This window comes from Diadema setosum, chromosome 1, assembly GCF_964275005.1.
Source record: "Diadema setosum chromosome 1, eeDiaSeto1, whole genome shotgun sequence".
Classification (NCBI taxonomy): domain Eukaryota; kingdom Metazoa; phylum Echinodermata; class Echinoidea; order Diadematoida; family Diadematidae; genus Diadema; species Diadema setosum.
The window spans coordinates 2,805,534-2,833,428 of record NC_092685.1 but is presented as its reverse complement, the minus strand read 5'-3'; the positions used below and the strand labels follow the sequence as shown (position 1 = coordinate 2,833,428).

General features: G+C 37.6%; 1 protein-coding gene across 1 annotated transcript; it reads left to right on the top strand.

The window, feature by feature from the left end:
- The first annotated feature begins 30 nt into the window (after positions 1-30).
- Positions 31-27,004, top strand: LOC140246368 (polyribonucleotide nucleotidyltransferase 1, mitochondrial-like). The gene is made up of 25 exons (XM_072325839.1): positions 31-195; positions 2,964-3,024; positions 3,439-3,513; positions 3,698-3,803; positions 4,607-4,656; positions 4,955-5,018; positions 5,903-6,064; positions 7,111-7,297; positions 8,120-8,171; positions 8,918-8,975; positions 16,049-16,145; positions 16,795-16,897; positions 17,745-17,809; positions 18,140-18,176; positions 18,516-18,582; positions 19,384-19,473; positions 20,570-20,623; positions 21,259-21,368; positions 22,144-22,215; positions 23,216-23,360; positions 24,286-24,369; positions 25,135-25,241; positions 26,016-26,071; positions 26,462-26,540; positions 26,768-27,004. The coding sequence occupies exons 1-25, from the start codon at positions 53-55 to the stop codon at positions 27,002-27,004; spliced, it is 2,361 nt and encodes a 786-aa protein (XP_072181940.1). The 5' UTR covers positions 31-52.
- The last annotated feature ends 891 nt before the right edge of the window (positions 27,005-27,895 follow it).

Here is a 27,895-nt window from a genome sequence, read left to right as displayed (position 1 = left end):
CTATGTATGCTACGCTTGTTGAATGAATGGTGGTCGGAACGTAATCTTGGAAATGTGGCGCATGGTTTGGAAAGCAATGCACTATGAAAGTGCACATTGTTTGCTCAGAAAAGGAAGCCGAGTGCGTTTAAAGCATTTTGCTGCAGGGAATGCGGATGATATGTTCGGTACTGTCGAGGCAGTTATTGGCAAAAGGTAAGAAATTTTTTAATTTTCAAGTGCCGAGCCCACACAACTTTGCACATGCGGGACTGAGGAGAGCATGGGATGTGGGATCTGTCTGTCTTCTCTCGAGCGAGCTCTCTTGCATTTGATATCATAGATACATTTTGTTTGTATGTGTAATCAGTACGTGAAATTGATCAGATATGTTAGCTCGGCACCGATATTTCATTAAAATTTACTTTTTGTTTGTTTGTTTGTTTGGCCTTCATAATCGTGTGGTATGTGCATGTGGTGAATTGAATCAAATCTCGCGTGAACACATCATCTTGCATCAATGTGAAGTGATAGACCTCTACTAGTGACATCTATAAAGCTCTACAACAGTCTAACGTTAGATCAAGCATTTTGATTAGTCAGATTTTACAGTGATATTTCAAAGAACAAAGATGCCAAAATTAGCCTCACAGACACAGGTGTATTAAGACTAGCCTGTGATAAATATAGAGTGAAATATCAGCTACAACTGAAATAGGAGCCATCTCTAGAATGATCTAGCCACCGCACCAGCATGCACTAGCACTCCCAGTACTGCCTGGCACTGGTTGCGCTACTACTACTACTAGCTAGCTAGCACCATGCACCACTGTCTCAGCAAACTATGAATAAATGAAGAGGTCTACCACCGGTAGCTGTATGATAAAATTTTGTTGTGTGCATGGCAGCTAGATTGTCATTAACACGCTTCCCTGTGCATGGCAGATTGTCGCTAGGTTGTGGGAGTGCACCTAGGGTCAAGTCAACAACATTTTGGCGTTCTGCCATGTGAAGGGAAGTGCCTTGACAACATTCTGTCATGACTCTTGCGTAAAATGATTTATGGTTGGTATTGCCGATTAATTGGTAACAGTTAAAGCAAGCCACTACAAAACTCACCCCAAACATTCAAAATTTGCCATTATATGAAGAGAGACTAGCAGAACTGAAACTAACTACTCTGGAGAAAAGAAGAGAGAGAGGAGACTCACTTTGAACTTACAGGATAATGAAACATATTGCCAAATCCATACCAGAGGCAGAGAACTATTTTGAGATTGCCAGAACGGATAAAACAAGACAAGAGGTCATTACATGAAGTTAATTAAAACAAGAAGCCGCCTTGACATTAGGAAGAACTTCTATAGCCAGAGTTGTCAATGGCTGGAACAAACTACCACAAATTGTCATTGACAGCCCCACACTCTTTAGCTTCAAAAAACAGTTTTCCAAACTGAGTTTATAAATGTGTCCTATGGGACTGCCTTAACCTTGCCACACCACGCTATCTAATGTACCGGTACTGGTAATGTACTTTCACCACCATAGTTAGCGAGGTGAGGCCTTCCAGGTAAATCATGGTAAATCAAGGTAAATCAAGGTAATTTGACTATAAACGCTATCCAAAATATGACCGGCAGCTCCGGCGTAGGTCGAACCTTGGTGCAGGTTTTTATTTTAGGGGGTGCAACAGATTCTATTGGTGGATTGATCGAGATTATAGATTTATAGGCCTAGTAGGTATGATATTTTGGCTGAAGAATTCATCCTTCAGTGATTGGTTGAAAGAGCTCGAGATTATATGTGTTTTCAACTATTCAGGAATGTGTATTGTTAACATGTTTTACAGTTAATTGCATACATACAATTTGTGAAATGATCTCATGAAGCAATTGTGACATCACAAAACAATTCTGACGTTGTGTGCTGTGCTGCTTTGTACAGTCACTCTGTGAAATGTAACGATTTCTAACAAAATTATTGTGACATCACGCCCTACTTCATATGGTCACTGTAAGAATCGTTCCAGAACATCACATCCACCACATGACAGCTTTCCTCACATTTTCCCTTTCTTTGTATAAATTTCTTATCCCAATTAAAAAAAAAAACCCAAATACCGGTATACTCTGCCTAATTTTGAGTTTCTGGTTAAAATTATGGGCCTTGGTATCTCCAGAAGTATTATTCATTCTGGGGCTGTGCCCATCAGTGAATAGTACCATTTTGGAGTCACCTCTGCCCATAGTTTTACCAGAAACTCTTAAAGGCATAATTTACCATTTGCAGATGAAAGCATTAGTGCTTTAAAATAGTTCTAAAATGTGAGTTAGGGATAGAAACAACCACTGTCGAAATTTGAATCCGTATAATCGATGTTAAGTGTTGTTAAATACACAAAATGTGAACAATAGTTATAATAAAAATGTTTCCAGACTATAACCGTATACAGTTACGGTTTATTGAGAAAAACCGTGATATCTCCTTATATTTTAGGTTTTATTGCAAATATTTCATATGGTAGGATGTTTTATGATACAACAGATCTACACATATGCATCAAATGTGATATCTGGAACATTTTTGAAATCACTGCTCCCAAAGATAAACTGGACCTTTAAGGCAATGCATATTTATATACCAGATAGTAGTAATGCCTTGCTTTTTATTTTAGTGCCTGTCTGTTTTTTAAACTTTTTTTTTTTAAGAGAAATATTTGTGTACTGAAGACATCATTGAGTGAGTCATTGGTCAGCTGATTCATTCACAAATGTTTCAGTTCTAGGACCGTAGAGTGGTGGTAAAAAAGATTAGTTAAAAAAAAAAGATAATCATAATGATGATTAACTGTGCACACAGGGAGAGACTGGATTCCTGTATTCATCTTTTATGACAGGCTTATTTTTTTTTTCTTCTGTGTATTAGATTATGTTCATACACTTCTTGAGTAATGAAGTCAAATGTTGTTTTTTTCTCAAATCCAGTCCATTAGTTCTGTCAACAGGGGAGCTTGCCAGGTTAGCAGATGGATGTGCAACTGCAAAGGTAAGGTAACCATGAATATTTCCTGTGAATTAAATTGGCTGTTTTGTTTTTTTCCAGCTGGAACAGCATTCAGTAAAAAAAAAAAAAAAAAAAAAAAAACCCAAAACCCATATATACAGATTACATGATGATATCAACAAACCTATGATTACTACTCTCAGGGAAAACTATGTTTGTGTGAGATATGATAGCAGTCATTTAATTTCAGAATTTTTTGTTATAATGTCTGGCAGAGCATGATTTTAATTGACATGGTAAGAGATATTATTATCATGATAAACACGAAATAAATAGCATACCTTGATAATCTAAAGAAAATTTGACACAGGGAACTTTTTTTATGCCATACATACTTTGTCGGTAGCAAAATCCTGTGACTGATTCTATGGCACCATCTTCCATCAATTGCTACAGATTGGGGATACTACTGTGATGGTTACAGCAGTCAGCAAGAAAAGTGGCACTTCACCAGGCTTTCTACCATTGACAGTAAGTAAAACAAATAACTGAGAGTAGATGGAGTCGTTCAACTGGATCTTGCGTAATGTGATTACAGTTAATTGTTTGTATGCTCAAGAGATGTGCTTCATTTGCTATTTGACGGTCTCCTGTGACTTTTTTTTTCTGTATTAGCACCACTTATTTATGACCTTGTTTTCTTGTGACCATGTAGGTTGATTACAGGCAGAAGGCAGCAGCAGCTGGAAGGATTCCTACCAATCACCTTAGGAGGGAGAGGGGAGTGACAGACCAAGAAATTCTCACAAGTAGAATGATAGGTACATATGATCTTGTTCTCTAAATTTCCATGATAGTGACAATATTGGCTTGATAAGTTAATTTAACCAGTGCAAAGCCTACTGAACATACATTGCATTCTGTAGCTTGTTTGAGATTTCTCTAAAGCTTGACCAAATGTATTGTAGCAGAGTAGTGGTATGCAAGCTGCATTCTGCTTGTAAATGTTAGGTTACTGTTGACAGATTCATTATAATTTCTGTAACCGAATTTGTAATGTACTCTGAAACCTGCTCTTATGACTTTGAATGCATCATTTTGATAATGTTACTCTGTTGCAATTGTTGATAGTCCATTTGAAGTGATGCTCTTAAATAGCTTCAATTTGTGTTATGAATGTGTAGACTATGTACAAATATTGATAAATGCTGCTCTGCTAGAGCTTACCTTAACCATTTATATAGGTTGTCTCATATGAAGATTTGATAGACAGTAATATCGTAGAATGAATTATAGTACCTTAGATTGAGTTTAGAATTACCTGTTGAATGCATTTCCTTAATGTCTTTTAATGTCAATTTGGATCACTTTGTAGCCTCATTCAAGACTCACATTTTTCACCAGACATTCAATTACTAACTCTCAGAGAGGAGCCTTTGAATATCTTTTAAACAGATATGTGGCACCATACAATTGCTGTGAATCATCATCAATAAGCTAAGATTTTGAAATATGCAAGTATGTCTCTTCAAATGTCTGTTGTATCTACAGTACGATGTTACATTGGGAATATGATGTAATGGTCTCCTGTGTTTTAATCCACTTTTATTTTCTGACTAATTAGACAGATCAATACGACCACTCTTTCCCAAAGGCTACTTCTATGATACTCAGGTATGTCATAATAGATACATAGTTTTTTGCGTTGTATGTTTTATGCTTATTAACATAAATATGACAACATTCTCTGGTACAAAATAATATAATCTTATATTCTTAAAGTCAGTTTGTTTGCCAGCTGTATTCTTCGTCTTTCATTGCAAATTAGTAACACATGGCTTATCTCTTGAGTGCAGCGTCTGATTTTATGTGGAAGGATAATTGTTGTGCATTTATTTTGTCTTGAAAATCCTGCAGTGTGTTTGTATGAATGTATTGTATTACCACTGAGCAACCTCTTGATAATTTACAGATTATGTGCAATTTGCTGGCAGTAGATGGACTTCATGATCCAGGTGTACTGAGCATCAATGGAGGTAAGTTTTACAGCAGCACAGAGGGACGTTGTTGAAAGAAATGATAACAGGCACTTTGTGTTCCTGTGTAGCATGAAATGCTGAGATAGCTTGCAGAGGCGTATCAATATAAAGGAAAAAGTGATGACAACAGAAACTGTTGGTGGTTTGACTGTAAAAGGGTAGATTTTGAGTAAACTTGATAGGTTGCATCGATGGTGAGATCTCTATCCAACATGAGGTTTCGTTTCACTGTCTTCACATTGTGTTTATTGGCCCCAATATATGACCAAAGTAGGAGAGGATATCTTTACTTTTTGACAGTGTGATTAAAAACAAAGACACATTTTATGGTTGAAGTTGCTGTTTTTGTAAAAAGAAATCCACCCAATTTGTAAAAATCTGACTAATAGTTGAAAGAATGTTTCTAGCACCTTTCACTACTCTGACAGCATGAATTCGGAACCATCCAGTGTATGGCATTTCGAGTTTACCAAGAGTACTTACTGGGTATTTGATGTTGCCCATTTTTGTTTGTTTGTTTTGTTTGTTGAGTATTTACCTCAGGAATTATACATTGCAATATGATATAAGATAACTTTTTTCTGTATGTGAGCTGCATTTTATTTCTTTACAAATTAGATTATCTAATAAATATCATATAACTTTATTCTAAGGTACTAGATGTGCTGTCAACTCATTAATCATTCTGATAATTCTTTCTTTATTGTACAGGGAGATGCTGCATCATGCCAGTCAAACTCATAATCCTATGCAAGTTAGAGCACTTCAGTGATGTTGTAGTTTTTAGCTTTTTTTAGTTCACAAATTACGCGATGCATCCAATTTCCTTCATGTGATAAAGGGCTTTTCGTGATCATTTTATTTCTTGTGCCATTCCTCAGCTTCTGCAGCCCTGGCCCTGTCTGACGTTCCATGGAATGGTCCCGTGGGTGCGGTCAGGGTGGGGCTCATTGATGATGAAATTGTCATTAACCCGACCAGACTGGAGCTGAAGAGAAGCAGCCTCAACATCGTGGTGGCAGGAACCAGGAAGAGCAATCTAGGTACTGAGAAACCATTTTAAAGGACAAGTTCACCTTCATAAACATAAGGATTGAGAGAATGCAGCAATATTAGTAGAACACATCAGTGAAAGTTTGAGGAAAATTGGGCAATCAATGCAAAAGTTATGAATTTTTAAAATTTTTGTGTTGGAACCGCTGGATGAGGAGACTACTAAGGCTCGTGATGTCACATGAGTACAACAGTATAAAGAAAATGTAAAGAAAATTCAACATATTTTCATTTTTTTCGCATAATAAAAGAGCACTTGACTTGACTCTTTCTAAAGGCAATGGGAATAATATTACCCATAACATATGTCAGTAACGAGTCAAGGGAATGTGTACTTTTTTTCAAAAGATGACATTTTGTGAAATTCTCTTTATATTTTCCTTATATTGTTGTATGCATGTGACATCATACACTGCAGTAGTCTTCTCATCCAGCGGTGACTGCACAAAAACTTTAAAAATTCATAACTTTTGAACGGATTGTCCGATTTTCCTCAAACTTTCAATGATGTGTTCTACAAATATTGCTACATTCTCTCAATCCTTATGTTAATGAAGGTGAACTTGTCCTTTAATTGTGCAAATTTTGTGGGAGCCAACATTCGTGATATTAGAATGCATGTGAAAGTTCAATTCTACACTGTATGCATTAAATGCCAGTGGCAATTCACAAAAATTTCATGCTGCGAAAAAGGCCGTTGGCTCCAATTCGCAAAAAGTTTTCAGCTTGAAACTCCACAGTATATCTTTATCCTATGTTCAAAGTCATGACATTCTTCTACAAATTAGATATTTAAGTCTGCAAATACTATGTAATACACTGTGCTAGAACAGACTGTAACCATTTGAACAAACATGCATCCAGTGAATGGACTCATGAAAATTGTATGAAAGTGAGTGTCAGGGGATATAGCAAGATGCCAATGATCAGTGTGCTTTGTTCCAACCAGACATGCAGTTCTGATTAGAGCCGTATAGTTGAGTCCTTTACCTGTATATTTATGTTTCTTCTGACTCTCTGTGTTTGAACCCTCAAGTGATGATCGAGGCCTCGGCAGATAATGTGCTTCAGACAGACTTCCTCAAGGCTCTGAAGGCAGGTCTCAAGGAGACGCAGATCATCGTAAGGAGCATTGAACAACTTGCCAAGCAACATGGGAAGGAAAAGAAGGAGTTTGAGCCTTTGGCTACGCCATCATCTGAGTTGTTAGAAGAAGTCAGGAGGTAAGGTGTTTGAAGGTTCAGCCATTTGGTCTGCTTCCTTTTTAGTTGTTGTTTTTTTTTTCCCCCTCCAACCCTGATTTCATGAAACTTGGTTCAGATTGTAAGGTGACTCAGTATTATCTCAATCTCTGATCCCAACCCTGATTTCATGAAACTTGATTCAGATTGTAAGGTGACTCAGTGCTATCTCAGTCTCTGATCCCAACCCTGATTTCATGAAACTTGGTTCAGATTGTAAGGTGACTCAGTATTATCTCAATCTCTGATCCCAACCCTGATTTCATGAAACTTGGTTCAGATTGTAAATGACTGTATTATCTCAATCTCTGGTTGTCATGCAAAGAGGTGCTGTAAGAACCACATGAGTAACGTGATTTATTAGAAGCTTTTGTTTTCTGTGTATGATAGTGTGTAAGTGTTGAATGTGGAAAATTTGATGTTTTAACAAATCATAAGAAGAATATGAGTTTGATGGTAATCTATTCTGGTTTTAATTTCTATGTAGTGCCTCAATTTGAGAGATAATCTCAACACAAGGCTGCAAAGGCATTTTTTTTTCTTTTTTTACTCTAACTTGTTTTCAGAATTTGCAGATACCATTTCATTTATCAGTGATAATATAATGCTGTTGTAGTTAATGACCTTGCGCTAGGTGTGCCAAAAACATGAGTGTAATGGAACCATGTTATATTCTAGGCAAAAAATAAGTGAATGAATGCTGCTGTGTGTTTGTGTTAATCTAATCTCAGTGTGAAGCTTTGGAGCTTAGTGAGTCATATATAGATCTCTGGAGTGATCAGTACCTTGTTTGAATCTTTGCAGGGTGTCTTCAGAGGAGTATTACAAGGTTTACACCGACCCAATACACGACAAGGTTTGTTTGATTCTTTTTCTTTGCTCATGCTACTGACTTTTATGTCTCTAAGTGACAATGTAGTTTAGATCTATGTTTAGATCTATTGTGAATTTAACAGCACACAAAAATATTACCATGCACTAGGGTAATAGTGCATTTATGATTGCGTCAGTGTTGATGCTCAAAAACAACTTGCGAAAAATGTCTCCGGCTTCTCATTTGCAAAAATATCTGTTTGCAAAAGTAACAGCTTATACGCATGGCCGGCACCACGTTTTCAAAAGTGGGGGAGCCCACCTCAGACTTCTGGTGCCACTTCCAGGTTTCATCAGCTAACAAGCAAAAAAATATAAAAAATAAGAAAGGACTTCAGCACAAAAACAAAGCCTTACTTGTGCTCACACTTCAAGGTTTCTATCTATTTCTTTCTAGTGCCACTTATGCACTTCTAGGGGGAAAAAAAAGTGGGGGCCCAAAGTGATGACACCTTATGTATTCCTTTGTGTGGTGCAAAAAAAAAGTGTGTGTGTGTGTGTGGGGAGGGGGGGGGGGTGGGGTGCCCCAGCCCCCCCCCCCCCCAATAAAAAAAAGCCCTGGTAGAGTGGTTTTATTTGTATGTATGTCAATATAAAATGTAACGTGCAGTTACTTCTGCAGGAGATTGTTCAAAATTAAGTAATTGTTCTTCAAATGTCTGTATACGTTTTGATACCTTGATTGCCTCATCTCAAGTACTTATGATTTTTTTTGTCATTTTCTCCCAGTTTTCCAGAGACAATGCAGCAAATGTAGTTAGAGAGACTCATCTACATGGAATCTTAGGTCAGTATACTATGCTCTATGATGAAGTGAAGTACTTACATGGATTGCCCTCCCATTCATGTATATATATATATATATATATATATATATATATATATATATATATATATAAAATACAGTAAAAGGCGAAGTTGTTGTTGTTGTCGGGGCCTTATGTATTTCCTGTTTTATTCCGGCGATGCTGGTTTGTCTATCTCCTCCCGAGCCGTCGGCTCCGGGCCCCCGAGACCGGTGCCGTCGGCAGCGGGAGGGTCTCCTACATGCCTTGGACCGGGTTTCGTCCACGCTCCGCCTCCGTGTCGACATCTAGGACGACAAAGAAAAATTAATTAGATAGATGCATAATGCATTTTTGTGCGTGACGTCAGAGCCGAGCGTTTTAATATTCACCGATCCTACGCTGGACTCCTGCCTTTCTCGATAGTCCATCTTTTAGCTTGCAGAGACAGTGGGGATACTAAAGTCAAAAAGACGATGGCGTGCAGCGAAATCTCTGTCATATTCGGGCGGACACGCACGCACGCACACAATGTACTCTCGGGTACGGTATGCCAGTGTGTGGCCTGCGCCTGTGTGTGTATTGACGATGGTTACACAAAACACTATCTGCGTGCGCGTGATAGGGACACTCATTATGGTACAATACACGGCGCGGTCATTGTTAGTACAAGGACATTTACGTACAGCGACGTTCGCCATTGGCGTGCCCAAATGAAAACAACGAATGCCGTTATTTTATCGTATTTTGCACAACTGCAGGATACTATGCAGCTCAGGTACGTCGTTTAGTTTACTCTCAAGTCGTGTATCATTGTACTCGAACTGTTCAGGACAGCTAAATATCTACGTAGATTTTGTCCTTGCTGATCGTACCCTTCCATATCAGAGTACACGCGCTGCTGTTCATTCGTTTACTGCATGGCTGCTGTAAACATGAATATTCATAAGACGAGCGGACGCGGGGGAAACCCTCGCTTTGCTGACCGCCAATTTTTGAAGTTACAAGTGGACATCAAATGTGTGGTTCTATGGTGCATCAAACCAAGTTTTGGTGATAGAAATAAAAAAAGAGGGAGCAAATGACGACAAAAATATTCTTCTTTCTCCCATATCGTGGGAAAAGAAATATTAAAGAAAAAATACGAGGCCCTGAGACCCATGGATTCCCATGGGTGCCTACTTATCAAACCTAATGACTATTATCTCCCCCTCCCCAAATATGACAATGATGATTATAATGATAATATGATAATAATAATAATAATAGTAATAATAATAATGACAATAATAATAGTGATAGTGATAATACTAATAATGATGATAATGTACAGCCGGAAGCAGAAGAAGAAGGACATTAATGATTATGATAATAATGATAATAAAAATGTACAGTCTGAAGCAGATAAACGGGTGGTTCTATGATCCATCAAACCAAGGTTTGGTGATAAAAACAAAAAGAAGAGAGCAATCGAAGACGAAAATATTTTATTTCTCTCAGCACAATAGTAACAAAACACTAGGGGTCTATATATGAAGTAGTCATACTCAGCACAAGATTACGTATGTTAGTGCAGGGAAGCAGTTTTGGACAGTTTGCGCAGGACTGTCTTCAGAAATGCTTTTTATCAAGAGCAGAAAAGTGGGGGAAACAGATTTTTACAATTCTTAACAAATTAACATTTCTGCCTCCCTTGGTTGATCATCCCTATATTATGACTCTACTCTCTCCTCTCCCCTAAATAATGATAATGATAATGTTAGTAATAATAATAATGATAATGACAATAACAACTAGACTCGGAATTTGTCAACACTGACAAATTAGGTGATCCGATCTATTGGGAAATCAATGATTTGAGTCCTGATCCCAATAGGCATGACCATACAGGTTTCATCTGTGTTGAGGGGACATTGGCCATGTGATGTTTGGAGTCTCATTTAGAAAAGGGAGTCAGACCTGCCATCTTTGGTACCGAATTCCGTATGCACTAACGAAGATACAGAATGAAGTATATTTGACCTTTGACCCCATTTTGCACACCAAAGATGGCATCTGAGCAAAAAGTAGTTATGGTGTGAAATGATTCTTGTAACATGGTCTTTGTGTGTGCAAAATATGGGAAAGATAGGACAAGTATTCACCAAGATACAGGATGAAACATTTATGACCTTTGACCCTAATTTACATACCCAAGATGGTGTCCGATCAAGTAGTTGTTTTTTTATGAAATAATGTACGTGACATGAACTAAACATGTGCAAAATATGGGGGTGATAGAGGCTGTTTTTCTTGAGTTATTACAAAGAAAGTTGCAGAAAGAAAAATATCTCAATACATCGAAGATAAGCTTTAATTTCAACCAAGTTTTTTAGCATGATCCAGACATTGTATGAAAAAACAAAAGGCACATCTTTGATAGCGCAAAGTCTCAGCTACAACATATCAAAATCTGGGAGAAATTCACCAAAGGGTAAGTGAGCTAGTGCTTGATAAAGACAATCATGTCAACTTTCCTATCTAGAAAAATTCCCTCCCATAGAGATAACACGTCATAACGAAGATACAGGAAGAAGTACATATGACCTTTGACCCCACTTTGCACAGACAAGATGGCCTCTGAGCAAAAAGTGGTTATTTTGTGAAATGATCCTTGTAACATGGTCTTTACGTGTGCAAAATATGGGAAAGATAGGACATGTATTTTACTAAGATACAGGATGAAATATATATGACCTTTGACCCTAATATACATACCCAAGATGGTGTCTGATCAAGTAGTTGTTATTTTGTGAAATAATGTACGTGACATGAACTAAACATGTGCGAAATATGGTGGTGATAGGGTGTTTTTCTTGAGTTATTGCAAAGAAAGTTGCAGAAAGGAAGAAATATTTCAATACATCGAAGATAAGCTTTAATTTCAACCAAGTTTTTGGACGTGATGCCGACTCCGTATGAAAAAACGAAGGGCACACTTACGATAGCCCAAAGTCTCAGCTACAACATACTAAAATATGAGAGAAATTCACCGAAGCATAAGTGAGCTAGTGCTCGATAAAGATAGTCATGTCAGTTTTCATTTCCAGAAAAAACTGCACTCCCATAGAGATAACACGTAAACTGGTCAAATTTGAAAATGTTACTTTTAATCCCTTTTTACGAGGTGATGCCGTCATCCAATAAAAATGTTGTTTTTTATATGACTGAAAGACCATTTAATAAGCTACAACATATTGAAATTTGGACGAAAATTGACAAAAGAATAAGTGTGATACGCTTGAGTGAACTTGAAATTTGATGACATCATTTTGAAAATTTACTTTTTTTACTTTATTAAGAAATTTGATATCTTTTAATCATTTTTGCAGCAAAGCTGACCCATGAAATGACATGTACAACTCATCAGCTTTCAGAATATGTAAAGAAAATGGGGGGTCACCGTCCATCCTGACGAGTAAAATCGGATTCAAAATTGGCGGTTTTTTGGCATTGTTGGACTGTGTATCGCCATTGACGCGCGCGCGGAATTTCAACTTTGACGGGTCCGTATGACGTCATATTGAGTCGGATCGACTTGAAACTTGGTAGAAATATTTCTTGACATTTCAGGCATCCGATAAGTGTGAAAAAATGGGAAATTTCTATTGCATATGAGCTGTGCGTGCGTATATGTGCGCGCGCGTACGCGTCCGTCCAATTTTTTCAATTTTTCAAAAAATGCTCCAAATGGTCTGAAACGTGTGCAAAAAAAATTTGAGCTCGATTTGAGCATACAAATATTTCAACGCGCACGTACGCGCACGTTTTAAGAGAAAATATGAATTTTGAGAATATGAGTAGAATGCGCATAACTTGAAATATATGTGACGTAAATCTCATTGAAAGATTCCATTCCATTAATGAGATATGAATGAGAATGTGTTTTTATGCCTCCGCCACGAAGTGGTGCCGGAGGCATTATGTTTTCGGGTTGTCCGTCCGTCTGTCCGTCCATCCTTCCGTCCGTCCGTAATGAATTTTGTGGACAAGGTAACTATCAAAACCTGTTGAGGTATCCTAATGAAACTTGGCATGTATGTGTATTAGGGGGTGAAGTTGTGCCTATCAACTTTTGGGTGCACATACTCAAGGTCAAAGGTCAAAAGGTCAAGGTCAAATACATAAAATTTCACTTTTTCCACCATATCTATTGAATGCCTGAAGATATTTTCATGAAACTTAGTGTATACATGTATTACCCAATTAAGATTCTCTGGTGAAAGTTTGCGTCATGAGGTCAAAAGTCAAAGGTCAAAAGGTCAGGGTCAAATACATGAAATTTCACTATTTTCGCCATATCTATTGAATGCCTGAAGATATTTTCTTGAAACTTAGTGTATACATGTATTACCCAATTAAGATTCTCTGGTGAAAGTTTGGATCATGAGGTCAAAGGTCAAATGTCAAAAGGTCAAGTAAAAATATCAAAACTTCTTTTTTTTCTCCGTGCCTTGGAAAATTGTTCAAGGTATCTTCATGGAACATAGTATATACATGTACTGACTGGAAGTGATTATCTAGAGAATGTAGGGTTCATGGGGTCAAAGGTCAGGGGTCAAAGGTCAAGTGCAACACTTCAAAATTTTACTATTTCCCTCATATTTATGCAATGCCAGCAGGGTTATTATTTTTTTACACTTGGTGTATGCATGTGTAACCTAATAGAAATTCTCTGGAAAGTTTTTTTTTCTTCTTTTTTTGAATCAAAGGTCAAAAGGTCAAAGATCAAGTGAAAGTGCTGAACTAACTTTTTCCTCCATATCTCGAAGTGGCTCAAGTTATCTTGAAACTTAGTACATATTATGCATGTTCTACCTGAAAGTGATTATCTTATGAATTTTAGGGTCAAGGGCCAGATGAAAATGGTAACAATTTACTATTCAATTCAGAAATTGCACTTTTTCTCCACACCTGTACCTTGAAAATTACTCAATGCCTAAATGTATGAATGGGTCAAAGTCAAGTTAAAGTCCTTAAATCCCTAGATACATGCTCTCCTATTCATCCAATTAAACCTAGGTCAAGGAAGGTGAACATTCAACACATTTGTGACAAACTTGTCATTTCAGTATTTTGCCAATTTTGTGAAAATGTAATCACACATTGTCCACATGTACTATCTAGACCTATTGGGAAAATCATGCATTATGGCGGAGGCATACCAGTCGCCAGAGCGACATTTCTAGTCATATAATGACGTCATAGTGACGTCACGGTCGACTGATCACTATGATTTTATTAGACCCGTCGTCTTTGGGACATGATACATTTATGGTATAATTTTGACATTGATAGGAAGAATACTTTCTGAGCTAATCGATACACAAAATTTGTCCAGAAATAAAGAAAGAAGAAGAAGAAGAAGAAGAACACCCAACAAAGAATCCGTACAGATACAGAAGGTGATCCGAGAGGATACTCGGATCACCTAATAATACACTGAAATAATGATGATAATACAATAGGCCAATGCAGATGAATGGGGAGGGGGTGCTATGATCCATAACTTAAGAGTGGGCGGAAGAGACACAAACAGGTACTGGATTGTTTTGATGTTTAAAATGAAATATCAATGATAATGAAGCTATTTGAAACTTCTATCAGTCGTAGAGAAACCTTGACATGACGGAAAAAAAAGATATTCACTATATCCCTGACCGATAAACTTTTTTCCTTAATTCCCTTGATTCATCCCCATATCAATGAATGATATAAAATAATAATAAAACCGAATGACTATGATCTCCCCTCCCACAAAATAACAATAACATAAAACAATAATAATAATAATGATAATGCTATTTATTATGATAATAAAAACAATGAACAGTATCAATGAGATAAACGGATGGTTCTAGATCCATCAAACCAAGTTTTGATTATGAAAACAGAAATGAGGGAGCAAATGAAGACGAAAATATTCTTTGTGTATTTCTTCTCTCATAACGTGGTTGAAGAAATATTAAAGGAAAAATACGAAGCCCTGAGACGCGTGGATTCCCACGGGTGCCTAGTACTTATAAAACCTAATGACTATGATCCCCCTCCCCAAATAACAATAATAATAATAATAGCTATATAACAATAGGGGCCTAATGAGAATGATAATATGATAATAATAATGATGATGTATAGTCTGAAGCAGATAAACGGATGGATATATGATCTATCAGACCAAGTTTTGGTGATTAAAAACAAAAAGGAGGGAGCAATTGAAGACGATCAAAAAATATATTTTTCTCTCATAACGTGGGAAAAGAAATAGGAATGAAAAAAAAAAATGCTAGGCCTTGAGTCCAGCCGTGGATTCCCTCGGGTGCCTGCATGGATGCAAGAGCAGGGGGTATAATTGATATCAAAGTCATAGTGTCAATAGTATCTCCCCATTCCGACGGGAAGAAATTGTGGGCAGAACTTCCGGAGAATCTCATAAGCGTTTGTGGTAATTTTTCCCTGAATGTTTGTTTTTGGGTTTTGTTTTATTTTTTGTTTGTTTTGTTTTGTTTTGTTTTTTTGTTCTGCGGGGGTGGAAATGTGTGTGTGTGTGTGTGTGTGGTGGGGGGGGGGGGTGGTGGTCATGGGTAGAAGAGATCGAGCACAAGTAACGAAAGAATGAGAAAAATTTTCTTTTTATTTCATCAATAAAAATGTGCAAAGTGGTATCTATGAGAAAAAAAAAATAAAACCCCTCAGACCCGTGGATTTCCACGGGTGCTGCTAGTATATATATATATAATCTTAATCTTTCCTCTATCAAATTTGCAGGTATTTGTTTACCTTCACATAAATCTTTAGCAGAACCCACCATGTTCAGTGATGTGTAGTGAACAGAATGATGAGGAAAATCTCTATAGACGTGATGCAGAATATATTGTGTTAAGATGTAATCTGACAACATTTACCATGATCTTCACTCTTTTTCTTAAATTGCAATAAATGGTACCTAGCAAAAAGATCTCTGAAATGTTCCAGACTTAACCACCTATTCTGGTTGTCTTCAGGAATGTTTTCTTATCATTCTGTATCATTTCAGACACATTTCCAAATGAAGATTCTTCTCTGGTCCATGATGCTTTCAGCATCGTTGCCAAGGAGGTCTTTAGGAGCATCGTCATGGAGCAGGAAAGAAGGTAAGATGACTCCAATTGAAGTGGTCATACTGAGGACCATATCCTGTCATGTTGAAGGATGATTATTCTGCCAGCCAACAATTTTCTTCGCTGTAAAAGCTGCTACCATGTTCACTTTGAGACCAGGACCCTTCTTCATATGAGATGTAGCATTCAATGATGAGTTCAAATACCACAATAATAAATCAGCTTTTGAGCACTGATTTTACATGTTGTTCACAGATGTCTGATTTTGTTTAATCAAGAAAGTAGGGTCTAAATATCTACTGCTCACGTGGCAAAAGTGTGTCTCATAAGCTTCAGGGACACTGAAAGTAAAGACGGAAGGAAGTTATGCCTTATTTGTCATGAGGTTGATCGAGATGAAGTTGCTGAGAAAATGTCACAACAGACTATTTGTAAATGGAAAGTTGCAAAACTTATTGCCACCTTTAAGAAGTACCATTGTCTGATGAATTCCGTCTCTGGTTAAATTTTACAACACGATAATTCTAACAGGTCATGCAGACACAAAAGCAAAAAGTGACTGCAATGATAAGTGTATGTTTGTGAACTTGCATGACGATTTTCTTTTAGCTTCTGTCTTGTTACCCTGTAATGTTATTCATATGGATGATGCAGCCTGTAATTTTCTCATGACTATCCCTAGGTGTGATGGTAGAGAGTTTGATGAGCTACGTGACATCAGATGTCAGGTGGATCTCTATAAACCTCTCCATGGCTCGGCACTCTTCCAGAGGGGACAAACTCAGGTTCGATGTACTAACACTCTATTTCACATACTGTAAACACAGAAATTTTCACCATACAGAAATCTTAGCGCATTTCGTGTTACTTTTGGGGAGCGTGAGTTCTAGTACCTGCGAAAATATCTTCACAATCTTCTCTGCACATTTTCAGTGGGTTTAGTCGTAGGCTTCATCGATGGTTCCTCTCTGGTATGAGTGTGTGTGTGTGTGTGTGTGTGTGCGTGCGCATGTGCCCTAGTAGTATTTATTGGAGCATGTGTGTCTGTGCAGTGCTTGTAGTTTCTGTGCAGACTGTGCAATCAAATAGATCGGGCAACGCAACTTTTCTGTGAATGTAATGAGAACATCCATATCAAGTATTAGGCAATTGCACAGTGCTAATTCGAGAACCCATGAATATGTTTTTGAGCTGCTCAGCATGAAAACTTGATTGCGCAAAAATATCAATGTTTACAGTGTCTTGTGCCATACTTTACATCAACAAATCTATCTGTCAACCATGTCTTGATTCTGTTCCAAATTCAGTCTGCATGCACAAACTCCTTTAAAAAAAAGCTTTGAAAAGGCATTTATTTAAAATCCAATCTCCAGCTCTGCACTGGTACTTGTGTGTGTGTGTGTGTGTGTGTTGTTATTGCCGAATAAGGGGATAAGCTTATCATTTTGATGAATATGTGAAGGTAAGTGGGATGAGATCAGTGTAATTATGCCTTAAAATGTTGAAATTGGAGAGTGTAAGAACACAGTTTAAACATTATAAATAAATGTTTGTACTCCTAAATCAATGGAAGTGTTCTTTGTGATTATTAACCAACCATTTCATTTCTCGCTCAACTGATCTGCCTTTCAGGTTTTATGCACAGTAACATTTGATTCCATTGAATCAGCGCTGAGAGTCGACCCTGTCTGGGAGAGGTAAGTGATTGAATTTCAGTGCATTGATTATACCTAAGAATGTTAACATGTGCAAGAGTATATCATGGAATTATAAGATACGAGATTGTAACAGTTTGATGGCATTAAAGCACAAACCTTGAAAGACAATGCCTGTTGGTGCATGTTTCAGAGTGTTATATTACCCATAACACAGTGTTTATTGAGGAGTTTATGAGCGATGGCATCGTGTGTGTAGCTGGTCAACCAGAGCAAAAATTAAAGCGTTAATAATATCGTCACCATCTGTTATTGAATCTATGAATTGATTATGAATAATTGATATCTTTGTTTTTTCATTTATGCATTCAGTGATGTCAAAGAGAAGAACTTTATGCTACACTATGAGGTGAGAAATATTTTCATCCACTGTTGTGTTTTAAGGCATATTTTGTGTGTATTGTTTATTGACATTTGGTGGCACAAGTTGCTCAGTACACACTGCTCAACATATTTAGTGACTACCAACATCATGCTGCCCACCATGTTCGGCAACTACCTACATTACACTTCCCAACATCCCTGTTAGCAAGTAGGCATTTCACTTTTTCATCTCCCACTCACTCTGTATGTTGTATCCCTAATTCTGAAATATGTAGATTTATGCATAATTTATTGATTATGTCATATTAATTTGTGTTTTATGTATTATGATACATAAGTTTACTATGTTTGTTTTTTTCTCCAGTTTCCACCGTATGCCACAAATGAAGTTGGCAGGACAGGGGGAGTGAACAGAAGAGAACTTGGCCACGGTGAGAGACAGTATCAACTAAGATGAATATGTTAAACAGCAAGCAATCATTTTCCTATCAGACAAGTTTTCTAAAGAAGTAATGTTCCTCGTGTGTATAACATTCAATGGCTGGAAACTTTTCATATCTATTGAGGTTTATGCATACTTTCAATGTTGATTGTCAAAGAGTTCCACTAGTACTGCTCAAATATTGAAATCAAAATGTCTGAAATTTTCATATAGTCTTCAACAGCATAATCAGGCATTTATGAAGGGAAAAGTTTGCCTTGGTATGTTCTATTGTTGCAATGAACAAATGTTACCAGTTTCCTTGATGAATTGTCAGCTTACATTGCAGTGAGTTAATGGTATCAGGAAACTACAGCATATGCACAGATTGATTTGTCCTGTCAGTGAAATGCAGTATTTGAAAGGGATATAGGCTAAAATTGTAGTGAATGAAATGTGAAGTAATACATGAACATTTGTAAAAGAATTAGTGATGAATGTATACGTAGAGTATGAGATCATCGTGCAAATTATGTTAAGAATCTATGGTAGTTATGTTGAACAACAGAATAGTAATGCAAAGTATATCTGGACTCCTCTTTTTACCATTCCCCCCCCCCTTTTTTTTTTTGAGGGGGGAGACTATACTTTTTTATACTTTTGAGAAAGCAATTGTTGTGCATGAGATATGATTATAACAAGATGAGATAATTTGTTCATGTTGAAAACTCGTTAAAACTAATGTTTATATATTAATGTGAACAACAGTGCATCAAAATTTGTGTTTCATTTTCTCTTGTGTGTGATACAGGAGCTTTGGCTGAGAAAGGGTTGAGACCTGTGGTACCTGAAGACTTTCCCTTCACGATACGTCTCACCAGTGAAGTCCTAGAATCTAATGGTAAGTGTAATGATGCATGCCCGCACGTTTCTACGACTGATACACGATCCTGTTAGTGCAGACATTGAGATATTATAGATATTCACTTTTCAATCGTTTGGGGGGAAATGAGTATTTGGTCCAAAATTGTCTGTTTAGTCTTGAGAAAAATTAAATATTTGCAGGGTTTGTATTCATTAAAATTTATTTTATTCACTGGAAAATATGATGTCTGGTGATTAGTAGTGTGGTAGCACATTTATCAAATTTGCAGCATTTCATGGCAGCAATTGAGGCTGATTTTGATGTGACACAGTTTGCTTAAAAGTGATAACCTGCTGAGAAAGGACAGCAGTGTCAGAATTGGCCTTTAAAGGTAGGGAATCCCATTTGCATGCCTAAATGAAGAGTTGTATAAACACAGTGGAATGTTGAAGAGAGTATCATTTTAGAAACTCCCAGAAAGTATTGAAAGTGGAAGGTAACATTTAGTACATTTTTATTGACCGTTAGATTTTGAATTGAATTCTTTTCGGGGCTCACCGTAAATTCCAGTACATTACTAGGCTACCTTTGCAGACCCATGCACTGCATGTGTGTCCATCATGTATATTTTGTGAATAAAGTTCATCAAAACTTACAAACATTTCTATATACATTCTTGCCACACACTCTATATGTTATTACATCAGCTCTTATACTTTTAGATTTGTGTTTGTAGATAAAAAATACAGAAGACTGCAACAAAAAGGCTTAAGTGTGGCTGACACACAGAACTACTGAGTAGTTGAGTTTTGTGCATTATTCAAATTGTTGATAACTGTTGACTTCCAAATTTCTAAGCAGTGGCCTAAACAAGTCCCCTGAGGTTCATATTTAATGTTTTGCTGCATTTTGGGAGTTCTGTAAAAGGTATCCCCTACCTTTAAAGGCATTTTTGTAATGAATTTAGTCATAGGCACCCATCAAACATGCATTTGCCATTACCGGTATATTTTGACTAAAGTTGTTATCTTCCTGCGCTTAATTGTTGCTTTAACAATGTCATTAGAGCAGCTTGAATAAAATGCTAGAGAATGGATTGGTTAGTGAAAATGCTGTTATCACTATTCCGCAGGTTCTTCTTCCATGGCATCAGTGTGTGGGGGATGTCTGGCTCTCATGGATGCAGGTAGGATCACACAATCATGTTGGTCTAGTGGATTGTGCACTGTGCTTTGAAGTAAAAGGTTGATGGTTCAAACTATATTGTTTCACCTGTGGCACCCGAGGTAGAATGTTCTTCAATAACGTTTCACTCCACCCAGGTTTCTTAATATGTATCTAATAGGTTTTGTTTATTGTGCTTGGATCAGCTGAAGTATAATGATGGCTCTCTGGTTAGAGTAACCTCAGAGAGTGAGAGTGTGTGTGCTGTAGGTGTAAAGATTAGAAAGAAAAACTTTGTGAATGAATCACTGCGTGCCACCATTCTTTGTAGATAAAAAGCAGTCATTTGTGGCATGATTCTTCCCCAGTAGCCAAAATATGTGAAGTGATATAAATGCTTGGGAGAGTTCAAGATAACAATACATGTCTCGAACATTTGATATGACATCCTATCATGTATTTCATGTTCATGCTTGATGAATAGAATAAAAATGGAAAGGAATGCGTGGCAGAGGTCTCAGCAAATAAAATATGATCAAGTCAACTTGAACATTGGCTGCTAAATTTTCATAAGACAATAGGTACTCCCAACAGAAAGTGGCTGCATTGAATTCAGCTCTGAGCTGTGTTGTGTTGATGCTTTCATTTTTCATCCAGGCGTTCCCATCTCCACCCCGGTAGCAGGTGTAGCGGTGGGACTGGTAGCTGAGACGGAATCTGACGACATCCACAGCATCACAGATTACAAGATTCTGACAGACATTCTGGTAGGTCAGGCAGACGTCACTTGGTTGTCCGGCATAGGGTTACATCACAATCTTATTTTCTCCAAGGACTTGGGGGTTAGGATTAGGGTTGTGATAGGATTTTAGGTTTAGTTTGTTGTGAGGATTAGGGTTAGGGTTATATCTGTGGGTAGAGTTTGTGTTTGGCTCAGTATGCAAATATTTTGTGTGAGCAACTCACAGGAGCAATGTCATGGAATCCCTGCATTGAGCCCATATTTACAAGATCGAAGATGTCTATAATTATTTACTCTAATAATCATTGCAGTTTTGATGTAACTCTTAGTTATTCTCTTTTTCTTTGTCTCCCATGCTGAAGTCAGGACACTACCAATTTTTGTAAGTTCTATTTTTGTTGCTTGGATAATGATGGAGGCCCAGGGTCAGGGAGTTCCTGGCCAGTATAAGAACCAATTGAATGACTTGGAAAATGTATTTGTTTTAGAATTGGACTAATATAGTATTCATCACAGTATCTTCAGCCGTGAAATGTGATTTGGCAAGTTTGTTACAGCCTTCACTTTTTAGAGAATGTCACATATTCTCAAAGTGCCTTGTTAGAAGAGAATGTATCCTCATCCATGGCTTTAAGTTGCCGTTTCTGATTGTCATGCCAACACGGGCCATGAAAATTTGTGGCAAGCTTTACCAGTTGAAAATTTCACCTCATGCATGGTAGGTACAGAATCTAACATGATAGAAATGCATGTATGTTGAATGACAAAGCTAATGCATTGCTCCTGTCTGTTATTTGCAGGGCATAGAAGACTACATGGGAGACATGGATATGAAGCTGGCTGGAAGCAAGAAGGGTATCACAGCACTGCAGGTATGTTACTTGTCACATGGGATGCATACGGTCACATGATATCCAGCTTGTCACATGATATCCAGCTTGTCACATGATATCTAGCTTGTCACATCTAGCTTGTCACATGATTTCCAGCCTGTCACATGGTATGCAGGCAAGAGACACTGGTGTGTTTGAAAAGCTCCCTCTATGGTCTAGTGTCCATGGTGTGATCTTAATAGTAATGTGAGGGCAGGCAGGGGAAGATGTGGGCCTGATATGCTAAAACTGGGATTCACTGAAGATTCTGCAGTCTGTGAGTGTGGATGGAGCCACAAGACTTCTAATTAGAAGACAACATCTCCAATCTGTGAGGTGATTCGTAGTATGTACTCTGTTTAATAAACCCTCACTAGGGCCAACTCCATGATGTCTAAACATATGACTTATCAAAATAATGACCAGCCTGGTACATGGGAAGTTACAAATTCACATCATGCTACCTGTTCCATATTTTCGAGTTCAGTATGAGGTTTGATGATATTGTATTGTTTATCAAATGTTTAGTTTAAGTATGTCATACCCATGAAAAGTTGTAGTAGGCATACATTTTATTCATTTTTTTATCAACAGTTTCAAAGTGATACAACATTTCAAGTTGGTTTTCTCTTAAACAGGAGCTATTGGTGAATTCTGTAAGGTATCTCAGTTATTCAGCACCAGCACTAAATACTGCAAAACCAGAAATTTTTGTGTGCATTCAACTTTTGTGAGGAGCCAGGATTTGCTAAAGTGAAATGCACATGAAAGGTTTCGCCTACACAATCAGTATTGAATGCCAGTGGTAATATGCAAAAATTTCATGCCACAAAACAGGCTGTCTGCTCCAATTTGCGAAAGTTTCATGCAGTGAATATTTCTTGTTTTACAGTAGATTCCTTGAAATGAGCTCATTGATGCACAAGCAGCATTCCATACTACTGCCACACACTCGCCTCTACCCAACATCAGACTACAAACTCTTGATTCTTTCTCACAGACTGACGTTAAGCTTCCCGTTCCAATGAAGCTAGTGGTAGAAGCCATCCAGGCAGGGACGTCAGCCAAGAGTAAGATTATCAACATCATGTCTGGCGCCCTCAGGAAGCCTCGGGATGGTCGCAAGGAAAATAGTCCAGTCGTAGGTTTGTGGATGGAATGCTCAAAAATCAAAATCTGAATGTTACCCGAACAGCCAGTATATTTTGAAACTACCATTGTATGCTACCTACAGTTTAGCTTTCAAACTATGTAGACACTATCTGACCACAGTGATATGATTTCATTGCTTTATATTAAATGGGTTAGTCAAATACCGGTTAGTGATTGGCTAAACACAGTCACGTGATGGAGGTACATTCTTTATGTTCGCCCATGGGCGAACATTCTTGTAATGTTCTCCCATGGGAAAAAATTTTCACGCAACAAATGACAGAAGGCCTAGGGCCGCACGCGCACAGTGAATTTGACTCTGCGCGATCGAGTGAGCGATCGAGTGCGTTGTGCTGGTGGTTGACGTTGACATATTTGATGTATCGTATTTGACTAACCCATATAATATAACAGATGATGACTTTTGTTGTTGGGAACATGTACCAAACGTTCCACCCTCAGGGTTTGAAATGCTATTTCGGAATGCTATAAGTCCCTTGACTTCGTCTCGGGACTTATAACCTCCCTCAATAGCATTACAAGCCCTTCAGGTGGAACATTCGGTATGTTCCCTCCCCCGCCAGTCATCATCTATATAATGTTTACATATTCATGTCACAGTGCATATTGATATCACATTTGGAGTTAAATTCAGAAAGGGGAATATTTGAAGTGTCATACAAATGATGTGAATTCAAACATGCAAACCAATGGCAGTCACACTCTTGCAAGTTTTAGTGTGATCCAAGCCAGTACCCTAGAATGCACATTATTCAAACACAGCAAGAGAGCCTGTTTTACAGTATTCTTGAATTAAGAAAACTGATGTCTGCTTTCAATATTTCCAATTTAATATCGTGCTTTCTGCAGGCATAAAGTCGCAACTCAATTTTGTTTCTGATTTTGTCTTTTCACCAGAGAATCTTGAAGTCCCTGTCCAGAGGAGATCCAAATTTGTTGGCCCGGGTGGCTACAACTTGAAAAAGTTGCGGGCAGAAACTGGTAAGTTAGTTAGTTGCTGTTGTTGTTGACACCAATATACCTGGTTTTGACAGTTACTCTCCCTGTGTCTTTTGATATCAAGTATAGGGAATCATTAGAGAAGTGACTGTGAATATGACTGTGTTGTTAATACAAGGAGTTCCAGTTTGTTCAGTTGATTATTTGTTGATGGAGAGATGAGGTCAAGATTGCTATGTGATTGAACATTATTTAGATTTATAGCTTTATACTTTATCATGATGAGAAGGGAATGACGTGATTGCCTAGTTAGATTAAGAAATATGAACTGACATGTGTGTGTTTATCTTTGTATTTTTTTTTTTTAAATCTTATGCCACGATTAAGCTGTTATGTCCATATTGAACTGATACATATCCTGTAGATTTAGTACATTAGATTAATTGTATATTTCATCTTGAAATCTTTTTGAATTCAAGTAAATACTTTAAGAGGTTTTTACATTTTTTTCTGTGTGCTGTTTATATATGATATCCTTGTTGCAGTTATGCTGAAAATATGGTGTGTGACATGCATTAACTGCATGTACATACACATATTTATGCTGAACCAGACCAAAATTTGCAGGGGCCATGTGGAATATCTGGACTACAACTTTAAAGTTCATTGCCTTAAAAGAGAGAGAGAGAGAGAGAGAGAGGGAGTGAGAGAGTGAGAGAGAGAGAGAGTTGATGAAAACATAAGGACTATAATGCTGTGTCAGAAATATTGCATACATACATGTATAATGATTGCTCTATATCCCAGGAGTAACCATCACTCCAGTCGACGAGTCTCACTTCTCTGTCTTTGCCCCGACACCCAGCGCTATGAGTGAAGCCAAGGAGAGAATAGAGCAGCTCCTTCTAGAGGATGTAAGCTGTGTGTTCTAATCAATCATAGTTTGTGTCTTGGGGGATGGGGTGGTGTGATGTTTTATCATTGTGTGTTTTACTTGTACAAAGTCATGAAAGGTCATTGGAACCACAAGAAGTCACATTCATATTTTTTTCTATCTTCAAATCACAATTGTATTTCTCCAAACACTCGTACAAAAACAACAACAACAAACAAACAAGAAATTCAGTTGTTTAAAAGAAAATCAAGATTTTAGGAATTACACCTTATTGTTTTATTATTGCAACAAAGGATTGACAGGCTTCAAGTGTAAATAGAAATGAACTGTTGAGACACAGAGTGAATGTTATTGTGTATGTTCAAAAGTTTGTGCTTCTCTAACCATCATATATGCATAGTGATTTTATATACTTCTGCAGTGATATTAATAGTGAGCTCAGCCCCCTGAAAAAGAAAGGAAAATTAGAACAATATGTGTTGCCCCAAGTCTTTCAATGAGTAATGCATTCTCTGAAACTAAAAGTCTAAATTTGGTTAATATTGTGTACAAGTAGACTCCTGTTATATTGAAGTCCTCGGGACTGGCAGTTTCTTTTGTTTTATCAAAATTTTGTTATAATCATAAAAATACCAGTAAACAATAAAAAACATAGAGGGGATAAAGATGCAGACTGACTTTTTGCTTCGTCGTAACTGAAATTTTGTTATAACCGTGTTCGTTATAACGGGAATGCACTGTATTGTGTAAAAGAGTGTATATTTGAGTGTTTGTTTGTTTCTCCCATCTACAGAAGGAACCAGACCTTGAGTTTGGAGGTATCTACACAGCAACCATCATAGAGCTAAGGTGAGAGGTTATTTTTGGCTATTGTTTGCTTTCTCCATGTTCAGCATTTGAGTCCAAGCAAAAGCTTACTACATTTTATGCTTCAGTTGGGTCCCATTTCATTGAAGATGTTATGGCAGCATCTTCCCATAGCAACAGCCAATCAGGAAGCAGGATTCTTATCATAACCATGACACTTGACATTGCAGCAAGAGTTACTATCATATCAACTGTTTTCTTTTTAATGAAATGGGGCCGTGTTATTCCATCGACAGCTTTGTGATATGATTCTAATTTGTGGTTAATATGAAGAACTTTCCAGTTGTATTGTCCTTGTGGTTACATAATACGATAGAATGACCTGCATTTAAGTTGTTTATTTTTTTTGTGTGTTTATGTTTTTAATGACAGAGAGAATGGCGTGATGGTCAAACTCTACCCATCCATGCAGCCCACCTTGCTCCACAACTCTCAGCTTGACCAGAGAAGGGTGAGATTAGATTATTTTCTCTTCATTCTCTTACAATTGGAAGACTTGTTAAATTATTTAATTTATTTAGATTATTAAATTACATTCCTCTTGGAACGAATAAAAATGATTACATATATAACAAACACTTTTTTGATCATTCTTATAAAGTTATAAATAGTGACTGTGTAGTAATGCTCATTACTGCTCTCCCCTCCTCTCTCTGTTCTTTGTCCCACCCCAACCAGGTCAACCATCCCAGTGCGCTCAAACTCGAGGTTGGGCAGGAAATCCCAGTCAAGTTCTTTGGCCGCGACCCTGTCAGTGGCAAAATGCGGCTCTCACGCAAGGCGCTGATGGCTCCTGCCTCCACTGTCATCCGGAACCTTAATGCCACAAGAGACACATCAGTATCATCATCATCATCATCATCATCATCATCATCCCCTTCAACAGAATCTTCTTCAGCATCCATAGAGAGATGATATTCATTTCTCTGGAATAAAATGAACTGCTGGAATCTGCATCCAGAAAATAAGGGACGGTTACTTGGTATATCCTGTTCAGAGAAAGAGACTGCTAATCAAGATACCTGTAACGAGAGCAGTGTTCAGGTAAACCTGCATCTTGGTAATGCAAGTGGTTGATAAGAAAGGAAACCCAGCGTAGTCCTACATTGACAGTTTTCCATCACCAAAAAACCTTGCATCTCAGACAGGCTGACTGAGGATGGACTGCTGTGTCGTCTCATCTTACCTACTGCAAGAAGATGACTGCTTTCCCTGAACAATTGCAATATTTCATTTGTCATCATATCAGTGGGCATAATTATGTGGTGGGAATGTACGCATGAGATTGCATGTCATTGGCTGGTCTCAAGAGCATCATTGCTGGCGTCTGCTAAAGAGGACCAACCAATACTGTGATTCTTGTTCATTCTCTCATTCTGTCTTCAAGCAGATTGAGGATGAAGCAGTAGGCAAATGTGTAGCTATTTTTTTTTTCTCAGTGTAATGGACTGTATTCAAGTCTTCAACAATATAATGGGTATTGCTTTGAACTGTTAGGTATGGTCATGATGAAATAGGATTATGTGATGTTGAAGCATTTTGACAATTGTCAGCAGGACTGCAAGTGAAGGAAAAGACGAGTGAGCTCTGGACTCTTCTGTCATGCTGTGCTCTTTGCTGGTCATTCCTTTAAGTTTTAATACAACTGTCTGTTTTAAGGAATCTGTCCATATTTTTGCATGATACATCACACACTCTTGTGCTTAGGCATGAGAAATGAGATGAGGTATAGTATACAAATGACGCACAGGTCTGAGTGCATCAGTCGGAATTGTGTGCGTAAGGTAACTATGGAATGCTTAACCC